At 36.8% G+C, this 21,828-nt stretch overlaps 1 protein-coding gene across 1 annotated transcript; it reads left to right on the forward strand.

The window, feature by feature from the left end:
• The first annotated feature begins 418 nt into the window (after positions 1-418).
• e2f2 (E2F transcription factor 2) lies at positions 419-21,137 on the forward strand. Its single transcript, XM_056476859.1, has 7 exons — positions 419-1,151; positions 11,361-11,463; positions 13,834-14,053; positions 15,593-15,754; positions 15,947-16,061; positions 16,407-16,587; positions 19,060-21,137. The coding sequence occupies exons 1-7, from the start codon at positions 885-887 to the stop codon at positions 19,326-19,328; spliced, it is 1,317 nt and encodes a 438-aa protein (XP_056332834.1). The 5' UTR covers positions 419-884; the 3' UTR covers positions 19,329-21,137.
• Positions 21,138-21,828: the final 691 nt, after the last annotated feature.

The following is a 21,828-nucleotide window of genomic DNA, read 5'->3' on the forward strand; positions in this document are numbered from 1 at the left end:
GTCAGCTATAAAGCCATCCTTCAAAATCATGATTTATTTTATCAAATGCTTTGATGTTGAGGTTTTGTGCTGTTTTTCATAGAACAAACGAATATTTTAAGCGATGTGACGTCATTGTTGTATATATATGTCAAACATATATTTGTGCTAAAGCCAAATATGACTACAATAGGTCTGAATACGCTGTTGTTTTGTTGTAGTTTGGGGGAACATCGCCCTGTTCACAAAAGAGACTGAAATGGCGCTGTCTCTTTAAGAGGAAGAACGCTGGGCGCCAACTGTTACATGTAAATATATTCAGAATACGAATGAGAGCGGCGTGCCAGCAGCCAATCGCTGAGCGCCTCCAACCGCGGGAGATCCAAATTTCGCGGGACGTAATTTGGCGCTAAAATAGCACTGCTCTGTTGAGCTGATGTCAAAGCAAAGCTTTTCTGCTGGAGAAGGATTACAGACACACAGGGACGTTTCTCACGGTCGCTGGCTTTACTCGATAACTGCGAGAGGAACATTTTTAAGCTTTACTTATCATTGAAAGGTAGTTTTATTAAGCATTGTGTGTAGTATATGTTTAACTTATTTTCATTATATTAAAACAGAACAGCTTCTCTTGTGCTACAACAACAAAGGACCCTGGGATACGTTTGTGCAACTCGAATGATTATCTTTTATTTTCACGCATAATTTATCTGCAACCAACAGTATTTATTATACTAATATTATAATATACTATTATACAAATATCGCTTGTAGCATTAGCATTGTTTTAAGATACACGTATTCATTAACGCTTGATTGGTTCTGCAGTAAACTAGAGACGCAATTTGCGTAATAAAAGAGTTGCTTTTGCGTCACTTTCGCGGGTTTTGCATTTCGTGCGCAAAATGATGCGGATACCCAGAGGGATTTCTCCTGCTTCGGGAAGAGGCGCAGTATCTGGACTCTCGTGTCCACAGAAGAAAATGTTCTCCGCGGTGAGGACGGATTTTTTCACCACGGGACTGGCAAGTCCACCGATGAATTCGGTACCGGCTGGATACTTCACTCAGATCGGGAACACGACAGCTGTGGAGCAGAGACCCAACTGTTTGTACGCGACCCCCCACGGGCCCGAGCCTAAGCCGGTGCGGACTTCTTCCGGGCGGCTACCGGTAAGCTTCTTTCCACCCCCATTTCTGCTCATACAACAGTACCACATATGCGAATGTTTTTCCGGTGAATGTTTGTTTCACGTCTTATAACAATAATGTGTTATTTACTAAAACGCGGATACAGTCACACTGTAGTTCATCTGCTTTCTACTAAACTAAAGCTTCCTTTTCTAGCTTCGCCAAAGGATTTTATCTGTGCCATCATCTCTGATGTGCTGAATATCTGTCAGTTCCTCATAAATGAATTAAACAGGCCAGTAATTGGAGAGCATGGCCACAAACTTACGTTTATATTTAAGTCATGACATTAGGACAGACAGGACCTTTAGGTAAGAGTGTGTGTGGCAAGCCAATTATTTCTTAAACTGGTCAATTAGTTGTGTTTCTTTCACATTCAAAATAGTGCTTAGTGTTTTGTTGAAAGTCACAATATAGACCTTAGTCCAGGTAACATTTATATTTATGTTTTGACAGGAGCGAATATTAAGCTATGAGAAATAATGCATAGGTTAAAAGTAATTACTTTATCTATGGTGAAATGGATTTTATATCAATAACTGATTAAAAAAAAAAACCTTTTGTGAGTTTAGAAGTTATTATTCGACTGTAAATGATTTTGTTAAGGCATTTACTTGTATTATTTCAGTGTTCTTTTAAAACAATTGTTTAATTGAAAAATTTGTCCAGAAACACTAATTCCCATGATGCTATGCAGAAAATTCCACCAATCAGAGAACCACAGTTAATTAAATAAGATATTTAGCCCAACCCACATGGTTAAGAATTATGAATGATGTAATTGAGTCAGTTTCTCTACATTTTACAAACAAAATGGATTAGTCAATTAACAACATTTCAGTTGTTCAGATGAAGAAACATATCTAAAAGAAAACTTTCAGCACGCATCTCCGTAAAACTGATTTTAAATTTGGTCTAAACATTGCATGCATCATGAAAGACTGGCTGGGTCAAAAATCGCCTACTATTCAGTAGGTACTACATTTGAATTTAAATGTTACTCGACAGTGTGACTGCTAGCAGAATGAATTGAACTCAAACGTACTACATCCGCCATTTTGTTATCACGTGACCAACCTGCGTTAGTTGCGTCGCTTTACTCCCATTTTTGAATTCTCTCACAAAGCATTATGGGATAGTGTAGCATCAATGGAAGCGCACTTCAGAATCTCATTGGAAGTTGTAGGTCATCCGGGTACTTTTCACAAGTTTTTAGCATTCTATGAATTCAGACACACTACTCCGCTCACATACTCTTTTTAGTGTACTACATAGTGTGGAAGTGTGCAATTTCGGACGCAGTCTGTAAATACATCCCTAACAACCCCATTTGGTGTATATTAAATATGCGGTCTTAGTTTATGAAGTTGTATTCATTGGTTTCTTTTAGCCAATTTTTGGGGGGATTTCTGATGTTCAAACAATACATGTTGTCAACTGTTTTAAGAATTATAAATATTGTAATAGATGCTAGTAACTAGCAAATAAAGAAGAAGTACTGGTTACCATTAAAAAGTAGTTGCTGCAAAACTGTTATGTGAACCCACCTCAGCTGAAATATGTAGACATCGGAATAAATGTGGTAGTGTAATACTGTTAGTCTTATAGGTGAAGATTGAAATTAATATATGAAATTACGTTTTGCATCACTTACTAATAGAAAAAAATGACGTGAAAATTATTACAGTAGTCAACATTTGAAGTAAATCAAAACATTTGATCAAAGGTGAACTAAGACTGTTGAAAAACACATTCTTTTTTGGGACAGTTTTGAAAAAAAAAAACTTAATTTTGATCAATTTCAAATGTGTAACTACTGTAGTTGTAACTAGTTAGTTTGAAGGAGTAAATGTTGGTTTGGCTTGCCATAGGAGGGTTATTTCAGGGGGGAGGTAGCAGAAGCTGATGGTAGGGGGAAGGGTGCTTTACAGCTTCTGAACCGGACATTATAATATATGGTTCGGTCCTAATAGTAAAACGGGGGAAGGGAATTAAAAGGCAAACTTATCAAAATACAAAATCTTTTATATTTAGCTATCTGTAAAACATGCTGAATGAATGCGCCCTTGTAGTCACACCATCAAATGAACCAGGTTCATTCCACTCATCCTAAAGCTAGTTATTCCTGTTGTTGTGTGGTCCTGGATTGTACAGCTTTGTCGATTATGTATTTGCTGTTGTAGTTATCACTCCTTTTTTACATGCACCTTCGTACACCTGTCTAAACATTTGTCCTTGCATGAGCTCAACCTGTTGAAAAGGTCAAGTAGGTCAGGGTATCTGCTTCTGGAAACTGCCCATCTCGAAGCTCTCTGTTGCTCGCTGCTTCCAACTGATAAAAAAAAAAGAATGACCACAGATACTCACACTGTAAAATATGGCACAGAGCTGATAACAGAATGGGCGTCTGCATGAAGGATTGATGCACATGCCTCATAAACTCCTACATAGATAATGACCAAAGGCTGTCTCTTAGAAGGCTTCTTGTGGTTTGGTACATCGGTTGATCAACTCAAAATGTTTCTCAGTCATCATCCTCTTATGTGGCCTTACTTTTTCCTATTTACGTTTTAAGAATTTCTACTTTTTATTGTCTTTTCTAGAATTAACACTCCACATGCCGTGGTGAACATCTTCCCAAGTTCAGTTTTTCACACCAATGTGCTACAGTCATATCTCCTGCTGTGAGGAGTTTCACTCTTGCTCTCTGCCCTTATTTCAATTTGACTTGGGTGACACACCTGAAGCTCTTGTTTCCATCCTCAGACCTTTGAATCTTGCTTTAAACTACATGTGAATTGAATTGAATTGAATGAATTCTGCAGAGCTCATACTTTCCCTGAGCAACATTTCTACAAAATTTCCTCTCCAAATGCACATTTCTGGTCTTGTGTTGAATGTGTTATCAATGTTAAGGCTGATTTATACTTCTGCGTCAAGTGATCGGCGTTATACCTTGCGCATAGCCATGTATTTATAGTTCTGCGTGCTGTTTGTGTTGCTCTGCAATAACACTCCCGAAACGCTAGCTGGCAGTAGGTTTTTATGTTCCTCTGTGTCATGTTTTTTCTAGGGTGTTTTTTGTTTTTTCTGAACTTCACCTTTATGTACAAGTAGCTCAAACTCGCGCATTCAGCAGCGGGAACTGGCGGACATGCAACAAATTTAATCATAACATAAACACAAAACAGAATTTTCCATCTGGAGCTACTTCACAGGACTCGACACTTGTAAACAATCGCTCCATCTGGCTCGCATCTCTTAGCAACCCACACACTCATCACAGCTACCAAGCCAACCAATCACAGAGCTTGTGCTACGCATCGTAGTTACATTTTTTTGAGAGGTGCGCATCAGCGTCAGCCATGGCGAAGGCTGCGCCGGACCATACGCATGCATTTGACGCAGAAGTATAAACCAGCCTTAACAGGCTATTCTGAAAAACAAAATGGCCTGTATAGCTAGCATAAATGTTCTTGTGATTGTGAAAGACATGGCTCATTCACCACTTATGGTAAATAACAGGAATATTTGTGGTTTACTCCACAAATGTATGTTTCTGATAATAAAATTGTAACAAATAACAAGTAGAGCTACAATTTTGTGCTGCTTACAAAACTTTAAATAGATGACATTGAACTGACACTTTCAATTCACTTTAATCTTCTATGTGAAGCTGCTTTGACACAATCTACATCGCAAAAGCGCTTTAAAAATAAAGATGAATTGAACTGAATTGAATGACATCAGATGCTTTGCACATTCAGTCGTACCCCATGTTACGTTCCAAAATAACATGGATACAATTTCCAGTTGATTATTTCAGGCTCTCTGGAATATTTTATTCCTTGAGAACAAATGAATGTACATTATCCCCTTCATTACCTAAATGTCTTAGCAATTGAATCTGAATTAAATGCATTAAGTTGTTAATTATAGTTAATTTTATTGTCCAGTAACACTGGCATGTTAAATGAGTTCAGAGAAGTTAATGAAATGGAAATTGGCCTTTTAATTTGCAAGTTACCCATTAAGTGTATTTACATGCATGTTCTGAAATTGATTACACTAAATATTCTTGCAAAGTTGTGTTAATGCGTAAAACTGTATTGGTTTAAGAATAAACTAGTTAACTTCACTTGAGTTTTACATACAGTATTACTCCAATTTTGTGTGCGCCTAAGTCCACACAACAACTAGTATTCTGTCAGCTTATTGAAATGTCTAGGTATAATGTGACCTATGTGTATGTTTGTGTACACACACACACACACACACACACACACACACACACACACACACACACACACACACACACACACACACACACTCACAGTCTTTCAAAGTGAACAAATTCACACTACATTCTTGTGCTATGTCTGCACTATTTCTCTCCAGAAGTTATGAGGGATAAAATATCTTATTTTTTTCATTCAAACAAGAGTTATAAGTATCTTTTATTCTCCTGACTAAGCACTTGTTGCTGTTGGTGTGTATTGTTTTATGTTATAGTAGAAGTTAGTTTTGTTCTCTGTTGCTTTTCAATCTCTCCAGGAAAATATAATAATGCTAAATGTCTGAATTTAGAAGTAAAAACTGCCTAAATATATGTAATAATTGACAGAGTGCAAGCATGTGTACAGCACAGTTAATAATGCTGCTGCACAAGTATTGATTTTTGTGATGTGGTGTCATCACAAGTTAAAGTGTATTCAAGTCCGTAACACATTTAGCATTTTAAAGATTTAATTTGATTTGATGTATAATAAGATTGCCTTTTAAAGTTCATATATCTCTAGTATGAGCATAATATGGTGGTGACAAAATCTGTCATGCACATTGTTCACAGTCCACCACAAATGTTTCACACACATAACATATATTCTTGGTTTTGTGTTATTTTAATCTGGGTAACCCAGTTTAATGTAATAGACTGATAATTGGTGGTTATCAGTGGATTGGTGTGTATGTGAAAGTGCTCATTGTTTATCAGTAAAGATCAACAGTTCAGGACATGTAATAGCTTTATAAGTTTTCCCAGATCATATTTTCTTATCAAACAGTTGGTTAAAGTGTTACCAAGTCAACCTTCATTCATCTACTGCACGAGTTCAACAATAAAGACAAAGTTTGAGGATTGAAAAGGTCATGGAGATCCCTAGTTTTCCAACTGACTTCAAAACTCACATCTTTATGTTCAGATGGTCAGCCACTGGTCTGTGATCAGCCATGATGTAGAACACATGATTTGCCTTCACTTCAAGAGACCCTGTTGATGTTCACCATCCCCCACCAATCCCATAGTCCCTCACTTCATTTCATTCCTTTAATTTACCTATTTCCCCCTGCGGGGCCTTCAGTAACCAGGTGTTGCATCAACAAGGTGGGTGATGGGGCCCCAAGCTGTTTAACTCTGCATGGACCCGTCTGGCCAAGTTTAGCATTTCAAAGTCCCTTCACTTTACGCCCTTTTTCAACCGGACTTCCCCCTATCTCCTGTACCTGTGTCTTTCTTTCAGTTTGACACTGTTGTTTTGTCACCAATGGCCTTTCTCACTTTTGCACACAGTGAGTGAACTGTGTGTGTGTGTGTGTGTGTTGGGAGCGGCACAGTTGGCAGATCAGTCTTCTCTCACGTGTGTCTGTAGGCGTATAGAAACCTGTTCTTTTCGGGCAGATTGTGATTGTTAAGAAAACATTTCAGATGATGATTAGTTGTAAAGTTATATGATAACACAGTTTAGGACCCTGATTCCCCACCTCCTGCCAGTGAGAAACTCACAGCTAGGTCATTTAGTGTTGGAGAAAACGGGGGAGGTGTGACTCCATGTGCAATACACTTGAAAGAACAAGCCTGTAAATGTATAACAAAAAATGAAGTGTATGTTTGAAATGCAAGGAGCTAGATTTGAAGGTAGAGATCAGTAAATGATCATCAGTTTGCATGTTAAATGTTCAAGGGCCTGTGTACATCTAGTATTAAGATGCATTTTTGATGATCGGATCCTAAATAGACCTAGAAGACACATTTCTCTTTATACCTGGCTTTTAATTTGATCTCTTTTGACCACTTCTGGATTGGGAGAGGGTCTGTGGACTGGTATATGTATAGTGTATATATACAGTTAAAGTCAGAATTATTAGCCCCCCTGATTTAAAAGCAGCCCCCCTTGTTTATTTTTCCCTCAATTTCTGTTTAACAGAGAGAATATTTTTTTCAACACATTTCTAAACATAGTTTTAATAACTAATTTCTAATAACTGATTTATTTTATCTTTGCCATGATGACAGTAAATAATATTTGACTAGATATTGTTCAAGACACTTCTATACAGCTTAAAGTGACATTTAAAGGTTTAACTAGGTTAATTTGGTTAACTAGGCAGGTTAGGGTAATTAGGCAAGTTATTGTATGATGATAGTTTGTTCTGTAGACTATCAAAAAAAAAAATAGCTTAAAGGGGCTAATGATTTTGACCGTAAAATGGTCCATAAAAATTTAAATTGCTTTTATTCTAGCCAAAATAAAACAAATAAGACTTGCTCCAGGAGAAAAAGATATTATCAGACATACTGTGAAAATTTCCTTGCTCTGTTAAACATCATTTTTGGAAATATTTAAAAAAAATTCAAATATTTTAAAGGGGGGCTAATAATTCTGACTTCAACTGTGTATGTATGTATGTATGTATGTATGTGTGTGTGTATATGTATGTGTATATATGTGTGTGTGTGTATATATATATATATATATATATATATATATATATATATATATATATATATATATATATATATATATATATATATATATATATATATATATATATATATATATATATATATATATATATATATATATATAGACCTGCTCTTTTGATCTGATGATTCAAAATTATCCACTATTTTGGTATAAACATGTTATATAATGTTAGTATAAACATATTCAATGAATGGCTTAAATGAACTAAAAACAACAACAAAAACATTTTTAAAAACCATTAGACATGCAGTGGAAACATATAGACCCTTTTCACATTTCCAGGTTGCTCAGTAGTGGAAGGCATCATAGTTGGGAAAACTTAGAGCCCAGGTAATGGGAAAATACAACAAATAATTTTTTACAATCTTATTTGCTTAAATAATAAAAGAAAAACACTTTTAAAAAAGGAAAAAAATTGTGTGAGATTGATGACGGCAGCCAGAGGAGAATAACGTTAAATTTCCTCTCAGCCCCATAGACTTGTGTGTCAAGCGTATTACAAGTTGATCAAACATCCTCTAAAAAAAGTCATTGGAAAGGACCAGCTTTCTCTAACTTGTTGAAATGGCTGTCAGTAAAGAATTGCTCATTATTCAGGCATTGTGCCATTGCAGTGCTGAGAATTTCACAGGGTTTCATCATGATTGCTATTGTGACTTTATCCCTGACTCTTAAAGTCTGTCTTCTTACTCGTGAGAGAGAAAATAGATCATGCAGATCTCAGATGTCTTCTCCTGTTAATTAAGTCATATTTTTAGAGAGATCAATTATTGGTTTTTGCATACTTACACTAAAAAAAAGTTTAATGTCAAAAAGTCAAGATAACAAATATTTTTATGTTGCTTTAACTGATTTTAATAAGTTAATTATTCATTTTTTACATTTATAGACAGTTTAACTTAATATGTTTTAAATTAACTTATATTTTATTATTTTTAAGGCAGCAGGACTTTTTTTTTATAGTGTACATGCTGTTTGCCTTTACACATGCATTTGTGCTTGTATTTTGTCCCTGCAGCTTATGATATTGGCTTATACTCAATGGATTAGCATATTTTTAAGAAACTCCTATGCCTGGAGCAATTCTGATATAAATCTGTTTATTAGCAAACAGTTGGAAGTGGTTAAAGACTGGATTTCTGTTTGTAAGGCTACTCCCAGATCGATGCTGTAAGAAGTGAATGATTTCACCTACCACTCTATCTGCTCTGAGCCAGCATTTCTCACTTCTCATTTCCCACTGACACAGGAAATAGGCAGAACCAACCACAAGCTCTGACCCAAGGTGCTGCTCTTCTGAGAAATTAAACCACACAAAGTTCCCGCTTTTACATCCAGGATGGTGTGTTGTATTCATGATGAGCCTGGCAACAGCTGACATCAGCACAGATTTTATAAAGACATGGCACGTGTCCACCGATGTGTTTTTCTCAGAGCCTATTTTTGAGAGTGTCATGTGTTTTGAGAGTGGCGCTGAGTGTCTGGTTCACACATCACTATGGACTTAACATTTTTTGAAAGTTCCGATATTTTGAGAACAAGTTAAACGCATTCTGCAGTCACTCTGTAGCAGTTTTAATTAATTAATTTTATTTATTTTTTGACATTTTCAACTGCGTAAAAATGCTTCTGTGGACACATGCCACAAAAGATGCTCCCTCAGAGTCTTAGCCACAAGCCTCTATTTTAAACTCCTAACAGTGGCCTCAGAACAGTTTCGGTTTTTAAATATTGTTGCTTGATTTTATTCTCTTCTGCAAACTACTGATGACAACTACTGATGATCTTCTAAATCTAAAACTAATATTTAAAGCATAAAATAAAAATGTACCTATATTGTCATTGCAGTAAAAATGCAGAAGTAATACTATACTGTCTAGATAAAATTATCCTGATTTAAATTATAAGGGTTTTTTAGGTTTTTGCCCATTTTACTTTTCTTTATTTATTTCCAGATTTTTTTTGTGGATACAATTTCACATTTTCATCAAGGGTTTTGCTTAAAAACTTTCTTGAACAACTTAAAACAGTCAAAGAGGAGAAAAGGTGAAAAGTTAATAGAAAAGGTGGAGAGTAATACAATTTGAGAGAAAAGGAAAAACAACAAAATAAAACTGAAAGATTGCACTCGTCCTCTTCCCCCAACCACCTGCTCAGCAGCTCCAGATGTCAGTGACAGGTGTAGATGTCGCTCAGGTCAGGACAATGCAAGCGTTTTTGCAGATGCTCAAGCGCATGCAGGATATGTGAACTGTTTTCAGCACATGCTTGATGTTGAGGAGTTCAGGAGTTTGTTTACCCTAAAATAAAAGAAATTAAATATTTTCTTTCATGTTGTTTCATATCCATAAGAAATTTGGTCAGTACTTATTTAAAGATTTTGTTCAACCGATTCAGCCATTGTGCCTCTTAGAAGAGCAATTTCATAGCTGTAATGAAAAATAACTTTATTTGTGCTTTGAAGAAAAGCCTTATGGGTTTGGAATGATGTGGGTGAGTAAATTATGACTGATTTGTTATGCACTAACCCCTTAAATATCCCATCTTGAGTGAACAGCAAACCTACATGATACTGGAAATCAAGCAGGCATGTGTGGGTGCAGATTTCCATTTTCAGTTGGCTTCTTTAAACCAGTTTTTGTGGATTTGAGCTGCTGAAACCAGCCCATCTGCCCTGTGTGGAATGCTGAAAATGTCAACAATGTGTAAACGTTTAGGTCATGCCCTCTTCGAAAGTTTTAATAGTAAAATGGTTGAATTCGAGTAATTATGGTCATGTCACACTGAAAGAAAAGTAACCACTAACTAGAGAATATATTGGGTTCTTGGGTAATGGATTTTGGGTTGGTTCATTTTAGGGTGATTTCAGTGAAAAATGCTACTTTGTGACCTGATCAATCAAGTCGCATTAATGTGTATTTGAAGGCTAGATCCGATCCCTTGTAGGGTTAACTCTAAATGCATTGCAAGTAAATGCAACTCTACAATTTGGCCAAAAGCAAAGTTTTAGTTCTTAAAGCTTGTCAAACAAAACTTTCCACAAAATGTGCTGTGATGCTTAAAAGCTCTTCTTCAACGTTTTAAAACTGTGTATCTGTTGCTCATTCTATTGTGCAAAATGCACTAGTAATTGGGGAGGTGACCCTCTCAAGGAAAAGACCGTTAGAAGTTTATTTTAGGACATTTAAAGTGGTGCTGTGCGTTTGAGCACTTGAGGAAAGAGGTGGGATTGTTGTTGCACAATGCAATTCAGAATACACTTCCTCTCAAGTGTCTCATCGTCTGAACTGTTCGCAGTCCTTCCTTTCTGAGCAAATGCAATGACATAATCATAGGAACCAAAGACACAGTACTAATCTAGGTGGTTTGGTGAAACTCCATCTTCTGCAGGCAAACATTTGAACATCTCTTGTTCTTTCTGTCTCAGGCTAAGAGGAGGCTAGATCTGGAAGAGCCACTTTATCTCCCAGAGTTTCGTACTCCAAAAGGGAAAGGAAACGCTGCATGTGCGAGAGCATCAAGCCCCAAAAGTGAGTAAAACACTATAATGTCAATACAGTCACTGTTATAGAGCTCCTGTTATGACATCTAAATTATTCTTTAATGTGTCTATAGGCTTTTACAATGTAGATTGTGTCAAAGCAGTTTAACATAGTAGTACTAGTAAACTGAAACTGTGTCAATCCAGTTTTTAGAGTTGAAGTTCAGTTTAGTTTAAATTTCACTGCTGAAAGTCCAAACACCGAAGACAAATCCATTGATAGGTTTGCATAGGTTTTAATCTGTTTACATTTGTTCTTTTCTCATAATATACATTTAAAATCATTGTTTCTCAAATGATTAATTCGATTCTTTTAAAGATTTGTTTATTCGAAAGCTCATCTTTCCAAGAGCCTGCTCTGATGGGCCAGTCTGTTGTGATTGATCTATTGGATTGCCGATCATATTCCAACATCAAAAAACAGCTCCAGTGTTCGAGATCATAATGAACATTGTTATCTGGCAACCAGTGAGAAGGATGAAGTTGCATATCTACATGCATCCATTATAGATTTGAAACTGGAATTTCTGATGGCTCGTTTTAGCAATTCTGCTTTTAATAGATACTATAAAAGACAAAAAGTTACTTCCTGTGCACTTTGATCATTAAAACTTTACAGACTTTTGCATTCATAAAGGGCCTGCACGGTGGTGCAGTGGGTAGCACATTCGCCCCGTGTTCATGTGGGTTTCCTCCAGGTGATTTGGTTTCCCCCACAAGTCTAAAAACAAGTGGTATAGGTAAATTGAGTAAGCTAAATTGTCCGTAGTGTATGTGTGTAAATGTGTGTATGGATGTTTCCCAGTGATGGGTTGTAGCTCGAAGGGCATCCACTGCGTAAAACATATGCTGGATAAGTTGGAAGTTCATTCCACTGTGGCGACCCCAGATTAATAAAGGGACTAAGCCGAAAAGAAAAAGAATGAATGAATGCATTCATAAAGAGCTACATTGTATGGAAGATAATTCATTTATTTGTCATTTTCCTTCAGCTTAGTCACTATTCATCAGGGGTCACCACAGCACAATGGATCGTCAACTTATCCAGCATATGTTTTACACATCGGATGCCCTTCCAGCTGCAACCCAGTACTGGGAGACATCTATACACACTCAATCACACACATAAACTACGGACCGTTTAGGTCACGTTTACACTGTCAGGCCTTGATGCCCAATTCCGATTTGTTGCCTATATCAGATTTTTTCGCCTGTCCGTTTACATGTTCTTTTAATTGTGACCCATATCCAATTTATGTTTACACTTGCCATAAAATTTACGTAAAGGCAGGTTCTAGCATCTGCACCACACTAGCCACGATGGAAGAAATTGTCTTGCTTTTTAGCTCTGCAAAATATGGGAAGTTCGCCCGACTTTAAAATGATTTTGAAATGGAGGAGGAGGGAAAGGGACATCATTCAGAGGAATTTGTGTCTATGAGAGAGATCTCAAGTCTGGTGGGAGCAAATTGTGGTGGGCTTTAATGAGGAGCAGTGGGTCGGAAATTTTAGGATGAGCAAAACAACATTCGATATGCTGTGTCAAAGCTTGTCCACATACCCGTCCTACAATGACACATCGTTTTGTCTGGCCATCCTTAGATATGTGCATTGGGGTCTCTTTCCTCACTTTCATTAAACTGCGGAGAACTACCACATTGTTGCAAGTTTAATGACGTACAAAATGGAATGCCTCAATAAATTCGATCTGCCTGTTTACATGACAGTCGCATTGTCACATATCCAGTTTATATCTGGTTTATTTCCACATATGAAGGAGGCCTAAAACTGATTTCTGAATATCTGAATGCATGCGTTTTTTTTTTTGTGTGTGTGTGTGTGTGTTTACACGATCATAGAACAGGTCCGATCTGTCACATATGAGCAAAAACTTGGAATTGGGTCACATTTAACTGGCATTGTAAGCGGGGCCTTAGTTTATTCTATTTACCTATAGAGCATGTCTTTGGACTGTGGGGGAAACCGGAGCACCCGGAGGAAACCCACGCCAACACGGGGAGAGCATGCAAACTCCACACGGAAAAGCCAACTAACCCAACCGGGGTTCAAACCAGTGACCGACTTGCTGTGAGGCGACAATGTTAACCACTGACCCACCGTGTCGCCTGTATCAAAGATAATATTCTAAAAAAAGTGCACTTGACTTCAGGTGAAAAATGGACTTCTCTTTGTTCAAAACCACAGATTCCATATGTTGAATAAGGAGCGGATGTTTTTTGTTGTTTTAGAGCCTCTCATCAAATCAATTGAAAAGCAAACACACCTGTCCAAGCAACTCTTACACCTGGCAACACTCAAACTATTATTAAAAGAATGGCTCTTTTGTGTCTCTTTCTAGCTCCTAAATCTCCAGGAGAACGCACCCGTTACGATACCTCCCTTGGCCTGCTGACTAAGAAATTTGTGGGCTTGCTGAGTGAATCTGCTGACGGGGTTCTGGATCTAAACTGGGCCTCAGAGGTTCTGGAGGTTCAGAAGAGACGCATCTATGACATCACCAATGTTCTGGAAGGAGTGCAGCTCATCCGCAAGAAATCCAAAAACAATATCCAGTGGCTGTGAGTGTGCTTGACTGAATGTTTTTTAAACAGATAGTATATATTGCATTTTGATTAGATTGTTGAAACGCATGACACAAACAATGTGGTGTTGTATTCCATTATAATAGTCTCTTGTTCATGTTTGACCTCTTACTGTGCGTCCTAACATAGTTTTCCCTTACATCTGGCCAAGTACTGAATGGTACTTCTGTTTTGCTTAAAGATTATTAGATGATTTCTCCATTATAACTTTTTTTTGCATTTTTTTGCTGAACAGAGAACTTTTGAATGTTTGTAAGTCTACACTTATATTCAGGATTATATAAATAAAAAGAGGCTTTAATCGCATTTCTAAGTGTTACAAAAGAATTCTGAAAGTATAAAACAATTTCCACATAAATATTAAGCAACATGTTTCCAACTCAGTGTATATCTCTATGATTTCTGATGGATCAGGTAACATTGGTGAGATTTCTGGTGAAAATTGCCTTATAAACTAACTGAATTTAAATTAACTGACAGATTCACTGAATTATATATTTAGGTCAAAGACAAATGCGTTTAAGTAAAAGTAATGCAGCTTTCATTTCCCCCCAGAAATTATAGTGAATAATTTTTTCCTTATCAAAAATGACTATCATACATTTTACCATGGATTATTTGAATTCCACTATAATGTAACTATTTATATGAATGCCACAATTTTTTTGTATATGAATTCCACTAAAATGTAATTATTTTGAATATATTGACATTAAGTGTGATCAATAAATATATACATTTATATATATTTATATATTTTTTTTGTCATTTCAACTTCATTTAAATTTTAATAAATTTTTTTTAGCTAGAACAGCCCAGAATGCATATATTGCTTAATTATATATGTAGATTTTCTTATTTTCACAAATATTAGAAAAATTGTATTCATATGTGTCACGTTAAGGGATGCTGAGTTGCGCATCCAAATGCAGGATTTATTGACAATAAGTGTCATGCAGTCAAAGGTCGATACATGTACGAACAGGTGCATACAGGTAAATCCAAAAAAAGTAGTCAATAAAAGGTGAGTGGTTGATCCGGGCGGCAAACGACATAAAACAAACAAATAAAGCAAAGATTGGTACACGAAAAAGGCAAGGCAAAACACGTCGTAATGTTAACTTGACGGCTTACAAGACTCAGCCATGATGTGTGTGTCCGTTCTGTGTAAATAGTCCTCGTAATCAGTCCTTGACACTCCTACGGCTTTGTGTAATCAATGGCGATCCGAAACAGGTGTGTGCGAGGTGCATGACGGGACTTGTAGTTTGATAGTGTGGTATGTGTGTAGTTCTCCTGTGATCTACAATAACTGGATCACTGATGCTTGTGACCATTGTGTTTTACATCTGTGTACATTAAAGCACTTTTATAATTTAACATTGTCATCAAAATGTGGCCTTTCATCTATGACCCACATATATATATGGGACATGTTTTATGTGTGTGGTATTAATTATTGTGTTTTCATCAGTTTTATCAAACCATATTCTGTATATATATTGTGTGCTCTAGGGTCAGTGGTGTGTTTGAAGGCTCGTCCAGCAACTCTGAGAAAGCCAGCTCTCTCAAGAAAGAGCTCTCTGAACTGGACAGGCAGGAGAAAGCTTTGGACGATCTCATACAGTCCAGCTCAACACGACTACGAGAAATGACAGAGAGCAAGGACAACCAAAGATATCCTTGACATTTGTGAGCTGGCTTAGACATGCTGTTCAACTGTATACATTCCTGCAGCCAAACACATGTGGACTTTAATTTTTGTGAGTCTTTAAAGTGTGCCTAATGATAAATGCTATACTGTTCCTGCATTTGAGCTGTCAGTTATTTTTTAATGCTTAAACGTTTTAGTCCTTAACTCAGTCTCACATTAGGCTATGTGACATATCAGGACATTCGCACCATAACCAGCTTGAAAGATCAAACTGTGATCGCTGTCAAAGCACCATCTGAAACCAAACTGGAAGTTCCAGAAGCATCGGAGGTATATTTGTCAAAACCAACATTCTTGAAATCTGTTATTCTGAGCTCGTTTATTTCAGTTGCTGTTAAATCTTGTGGACCATGATATCTTCCTCAATTAAATAGTTGTCAGAAATATTTCTTTCTCCCATTTATGATGTGATTTTTATTTCTAAAGTAGTTTTGGCTAAAATTTTGAGGATGTAAAATTCTAAAACAAATGACATACCGTCATTTAAAAACCGCACTGAACCTATATATAATTCTTTAGGAATATAAAATACTGTACACCCACTAGATGTTCCAAACATGGCTATAACGCCCTGCTCGAAGATTTCATGTCTTTTTTTATTATTTCTTTCTATAGGGCTCTCTGCAGATTTACTTAAAGAGCAAGAATGGCCCTATCGAGGTGTACTTGTGTCCTGAAGAGTGTTTGGAGTACACTAGTCCCATCAAGAATGCCACACCCAGAAAAGATTACCCACAAACCCCCAGTGCCACCACACCCTCCGTTTTCCCACCTGCTAAACCCCAGCCAGTCGAAGGTGAGACAATTACCAGCTTTACCACTGCTTACCACTTTCAAAGGAATGCTGAAATTAGTCAGATGTGTTTTGTAGCCTGTAAGAACACACTATACATGTTTCAGTTGAATGGGTACTGTGTTTGTAAGAATATTGAGATGTGTATGAACAGTTCATCTAAAAAACGGAAAACCTAAAACAAAAATAACCTGTAATGAATTAGAGTCTGTACCAATGGCGGTAAAGTTTCATGGTTTTCCGAACAAAAATTTGTATCTATTTTATATTTTGTATTTAAAATAAATATTATACTTTAAATGAGTTATGTATCAATGCTATAATTTATAAGTAAATAATTCATCAAAACATTAGCGTGTAGTTTTCAAAATTATATTAATTCATTTATTTTCCTTCTGCTTAGTCACTTTATTTATCAGGGGTCACCACAGCAGAATGAACCGCCAACTTATCCAGCATATGTTTTACACAGTGGATGCCCTTCCAGCTGCAACACAGTACTGGGAAACATCCATACATATTAATTCACACACATACACTATGGACAATTTAGTTTATTCAATTCTCCCATAGCGCATGTCTTTGCACTTGTGGGGGAAACCGGAGTACCCGGTGGAAACTCACACCAACACAGGAGAACATGCAAACTCTACACAAAAATGACCTCTACACTGACCTAACTAGGACTTAAACCAGCGACCTTCTTGCTGTGAGGCGACAGTGGTAACCACTGAGCCACCCTGTCGCCCAAAGTAGTATTAATAAAAGTGAACGATTGGTGTTTTAGCCTAGATATGTAAATATGACTTTCCTTTATTATTATTATTATTATTTTTTTTTTTTGTATTGAATGAATTGTGTAGGATTGGTTATCGATTCTGGTGTTTTCCCAATATGATTCTATTGTCTTTGATTCGAATCTGGATTTGATTCTCCAATTTTGATTCGATTCAGTCAATATTTATTTAATACACATGCTATTTATGTTTATTAAAACTAACAGGGAACATCACTTTCACATCAAAAATGGAAACTGTTGTAACTAAAGATTATTTTGCAAAATTCATATAAAATAGATGAACTATGATTCAGTATATAATTTATATATGAATTCATTATATACATTTGCTTAAAATATATTAAGGAACATGAATGCAAGTAGGAAATTAGAAATATTTTTTGACATTTTAGGATAAGCATACTTCACTAAGGGAATTGTTATATTTAGGAGTCTGTAGCCCCTTTCACACATACAGTCTTTTCTGGGAAATTACCAGCAATTTTCTGGAAAGGGATCATATGCGAACAGGCCCTTTTTGAAAATACCGGTAAATTCATTCCACCAATTTTCCGGAAAGAGAAGTTGTAACATTAACACTAATTTGCCGGAATGTTGCTCTGTGTGAACACAGATGGAAAATTGCTGGAAAGAGCGCGTTCAAGTTTAGAACGCTCTGACGTGAGACAACTACTCCAGCCAATCAGAACATTCAGACGCATTCACATCCGTGCTGTTTATGTAAATAAGTCTTTGAATAATTTTCCAGACACATTTAGCTGCTGCCTGTTAGTCAGATAACGTTTCTATGTTCGTGCTTTCGGATGGTAGCGTTGTTATTTATTTATTTTTTATTTTTATATTTATATTTTTTATGTAGTTTTTTGGTCCGTTTCTTGGACAATGCAGCTACATGGATGGTAAAGTATTAAATAAAAGTGAAACTATCAACTGCATGACTCCCTTTATGATTACAAATACAAGCATGGCCGTTTAGAGGTCATTACCGGTTAATGATGTCAGAATTTACCAGTATTTTTGAATTAATGTGTGAACAGTCTTTTCTGTAAAAATTCCAGAATGTCCTTGCCTGTGTGCTAGAAAGTGGCGACTGACATTTATTCTTACTCAAAGAAGAAAGATATATGGGTCATTCACATATTGTGTCTTTTGTGAACTCAGTTTAATTATTTCAAAAGTAGATGTGTGCTCATTTAGAAGAAGGAAGAGCACCATGGATGGTCCAATAAACAAAAATGGAAGACATACAGCAGATCAGTTCTTGCTTCTTGACATGTGGCTGTTTGTAATAAGAGAGCAAAAGCTTTGTTTGAGCATGGTTCATTGCTATGTGCCGTTATTGAATATTGTGGTGTTGTGTTTTGGCTGTGTATTTTAAAATGACGCTTTTTGTGTTGTCATTTCCCTGGCACTCACAGTGCCAATTCTCTGTAAACCAATAATGTCAAGCAGCAAGTCAAGCTGCACCCTTTTTGGTACCATACCTTAACATATGCTCCCAAAGACCGTGTTATGGTATGGTTTGCCATTTTGTACCATACTACACTACACTAAACGGTACCACTCTGAGCCAACTGAGCCATAAAAGTTGGTTTGGTCAACAAATAAATCATTTAAAAAAACAACCCCTGTTTTTAATTGATTGACAGGCTAACAGAGTCTAATTGTTTGTACAGGTCCAAAGAATCAGCCCTCGATGGCCGCGAGCACCAGTGGAAACGGCTCTCTGTTGGACGTGGAGGGCATTCTGGATCTACCTCCCAGCCTTCTGCAGATCACGGAAGACCAGCTGCCCGGGATGGCCTTCGCATCTGACCCCTCTGGGCCCTTTGTCAGTTTCTCTCCTCAACTCGGCCACGATGATTACCTCTGGGGTCTGGAGGACGGAGAGGGCGTTTCAGACTTTTTTGACACTTACGACCTAGGAGATCTGCTCAAAACATGAGGCATTCAGTGTGATGAACAGTCACTGATCTGAGAGTTCAATTGTAATTAGTTCGATTCAGACCCAAATCCTGAAGTGAAAGACTTGTTTTTAAAACACTGCTTGATGATAGATTGAAGTTTGTATTAAATGCACTACTGAATTGGCTAGAATAAAGTGAATGTCTATTTTAAAGGGATAGTTCACCTTTAAATGAAAATATTGTCATTTATTAATCCTCCAAGTTTCTTGTTTCTGTTGAACACAGAAGTAGATATTTTGTGGAGATTTTGACACCTATAGTTGGAAAAACGCTATGGGTGTCCCTGTTTTCAGCGTGTTTTATAATATGTTCTTTTGTGTTCAACAAAGGACAGAAACTCAAACAGGTTTAGATCATGTAGAGGAGTAAATGATGACAGAATCATCATTTTAGTGGGTGAACCATCCCTTTAACTACTATAGTGATTAGAATCTAGATGCCCTCTAGAGGAGATCCAGGAGTTAGAATTAGTACACTATAAAGCCATGTTTTTTTCTGTCAGCCATATTACCTACAGCAAGGTATGTCTGCCTGTATAAGTTTAGGATATTTTTGACAAAGCTCAAATGAATTTTGTCAAGTTGTTTGTTTAATTATTTCAATTTTCTAATTTAAATATTTGCCCATTTGCAAAGATTTTGGTCATTATGACTTAAGCATCGACCAAAAATCAAGTGCTAGGTGCTTGCGTTGTCTAGGTATGAACTAGAATGTTCATTAGTATTGAATGAGATGCAACTCAGGTGATTTTTAAAGCTTTTCTACAGCTTTAATTTTTGTAGTACTGTCAGTCATCGCCAGCAGAGGGCAGTGTGACCATTTTTCAGCCGTCTGCAAACAAAGGTGCTTCTGCAGATGTAGATAGACGAAAGTATTACAGAGAGAGTTTGTAAAAACGGTGGGCCTCTGCTTCAAAGTCAGACTCTGAGAGCAGAAAATCTCTTCTAAGACATTCTACCTCCATCTTTTTGTCACTGTGAGGTAATAACCTTGATCTTCTAACAGTGGCCTTTCTCATGGCTCTGAAACATGATTATGTAGTTCAACATAACGCCTCAAGAAACAAGGTTTTACCGCTGACGCACGTCTGTTCAACCTCAGGGAATGTCCAGATCTGGCAGCTTCTTTTTGCATTTCCAAATGAGTAACTCAAAGTGATGAATTTGTGTTTTTGTAGTCTCTTTGATGCCTTTAGGATCAGTTGTTCCTGAAATTACGGTAATGGTGTTCTCAGGGTTTGCTGCTGGACTGTCTGAGTTTAAGGACTTTCAATGGAATCTGGCAGAAACCTTTGATATTGTTTGAACACAAAGTGAACTTTGTTTCTATCCAGGCTTGTTGTTTTTTTTTTCTCCTTTTTGGAGTTGGGATTCTTGCCCCACCTGAATGGTAGGTTTTATAGCTGGAGAGACGAAGCAGGATTTAACCGTTTCAATCTGGTGTGTATGTGTGTGTAAAGCTACACACTTGGAGACGTTATGACAAGCTAGCCAGTTATGCAGTAAAATTGTTCTTGTTCTGAAGCAAAGATTTCTCAGTCGGACTGAGTAAAAAAAGTGTTTGAGTAGTTGTTCATCTGATTTCATTAACTTGAACGTGACTTTGGAAGTGTGTACAAAGTTTTACTTGGGGGTTTGCTTCACTCAACTGTCCCACATGTGGACAAATGTCCTGTCCTAAGAAACTTGAAAATGTGCGTCTGTATATGCATGAGTGTGCTGAAGTGTGGACTGATTTTTTTATTTTTTTGGAAGTTTTGTGGATTGGATTGTAGTTTATAGTTGGGGGCGGGGGGGGGGGGGGGGGGGGGTTCACATCGTTCAGAATGTTTTTAAATAAGCATTATGTTTTTAAATTGTACAGAATGATTTTGTATTTATAGGTTTTGTATTTGAAGGAAATTGGTAATTGTCTCAGGATGTGTTCTTTTTTTATAAAGACCGCCTGTTTTAAAAGGCAGCACTTAATATTTGATATTGTGGTGAATAAATAAATCTCTGGTGTAAAGCTGAGTTGTTTTATGAACAAACCACTTTCTGTTCAAAGTTACAGTTTTGCTCCTGTATTATGTGCAAACAAACTCCCACATGATTGTGTGTGTGCGCAGGTGCGGTTACTCCATATTTTAGTTTCAGTGCTTTTTTCATGCAGTCTGTGAGCTCTTAAGGTTCACCTGCAAAGTGAGGAAATCTTATAAAGATGAGTCAGGGAAAATGACACGAACATCAAGACAAACACAAAACAGGCTGATCTGACTGATAGAAAGCTGTAGTTTTGCTTCATTCCAAGTTGTCTGAAAATGTACCATGCCTACAAAATGTCTGCATAGTTTCTGTGAACCAGCACGGTCAAGAAACTGGTTTAATTTTTAAGTCCTTGGTTTTGATATTAAGGGAAATTAATTTCAAGTATACACCAATTTAAAATGTGTTACTGGGGCAGGAAAGTTATATACATTTTACATGTATGTAAAAAATA

The sequence above is a fragment of the Danio aesculapii genome, chromosome 17, assembly GCF_903798145.1.
Source record: "Danio aesculapii chromosome 17, fDanAes4.1, whole genome shotgun sequence".
Lineage (NCBI taxonomy): Eukaryota > Metazoa > Chordata > Actinopteri > Cypriniformes > Danionidae > Danio > Danio aesculapii.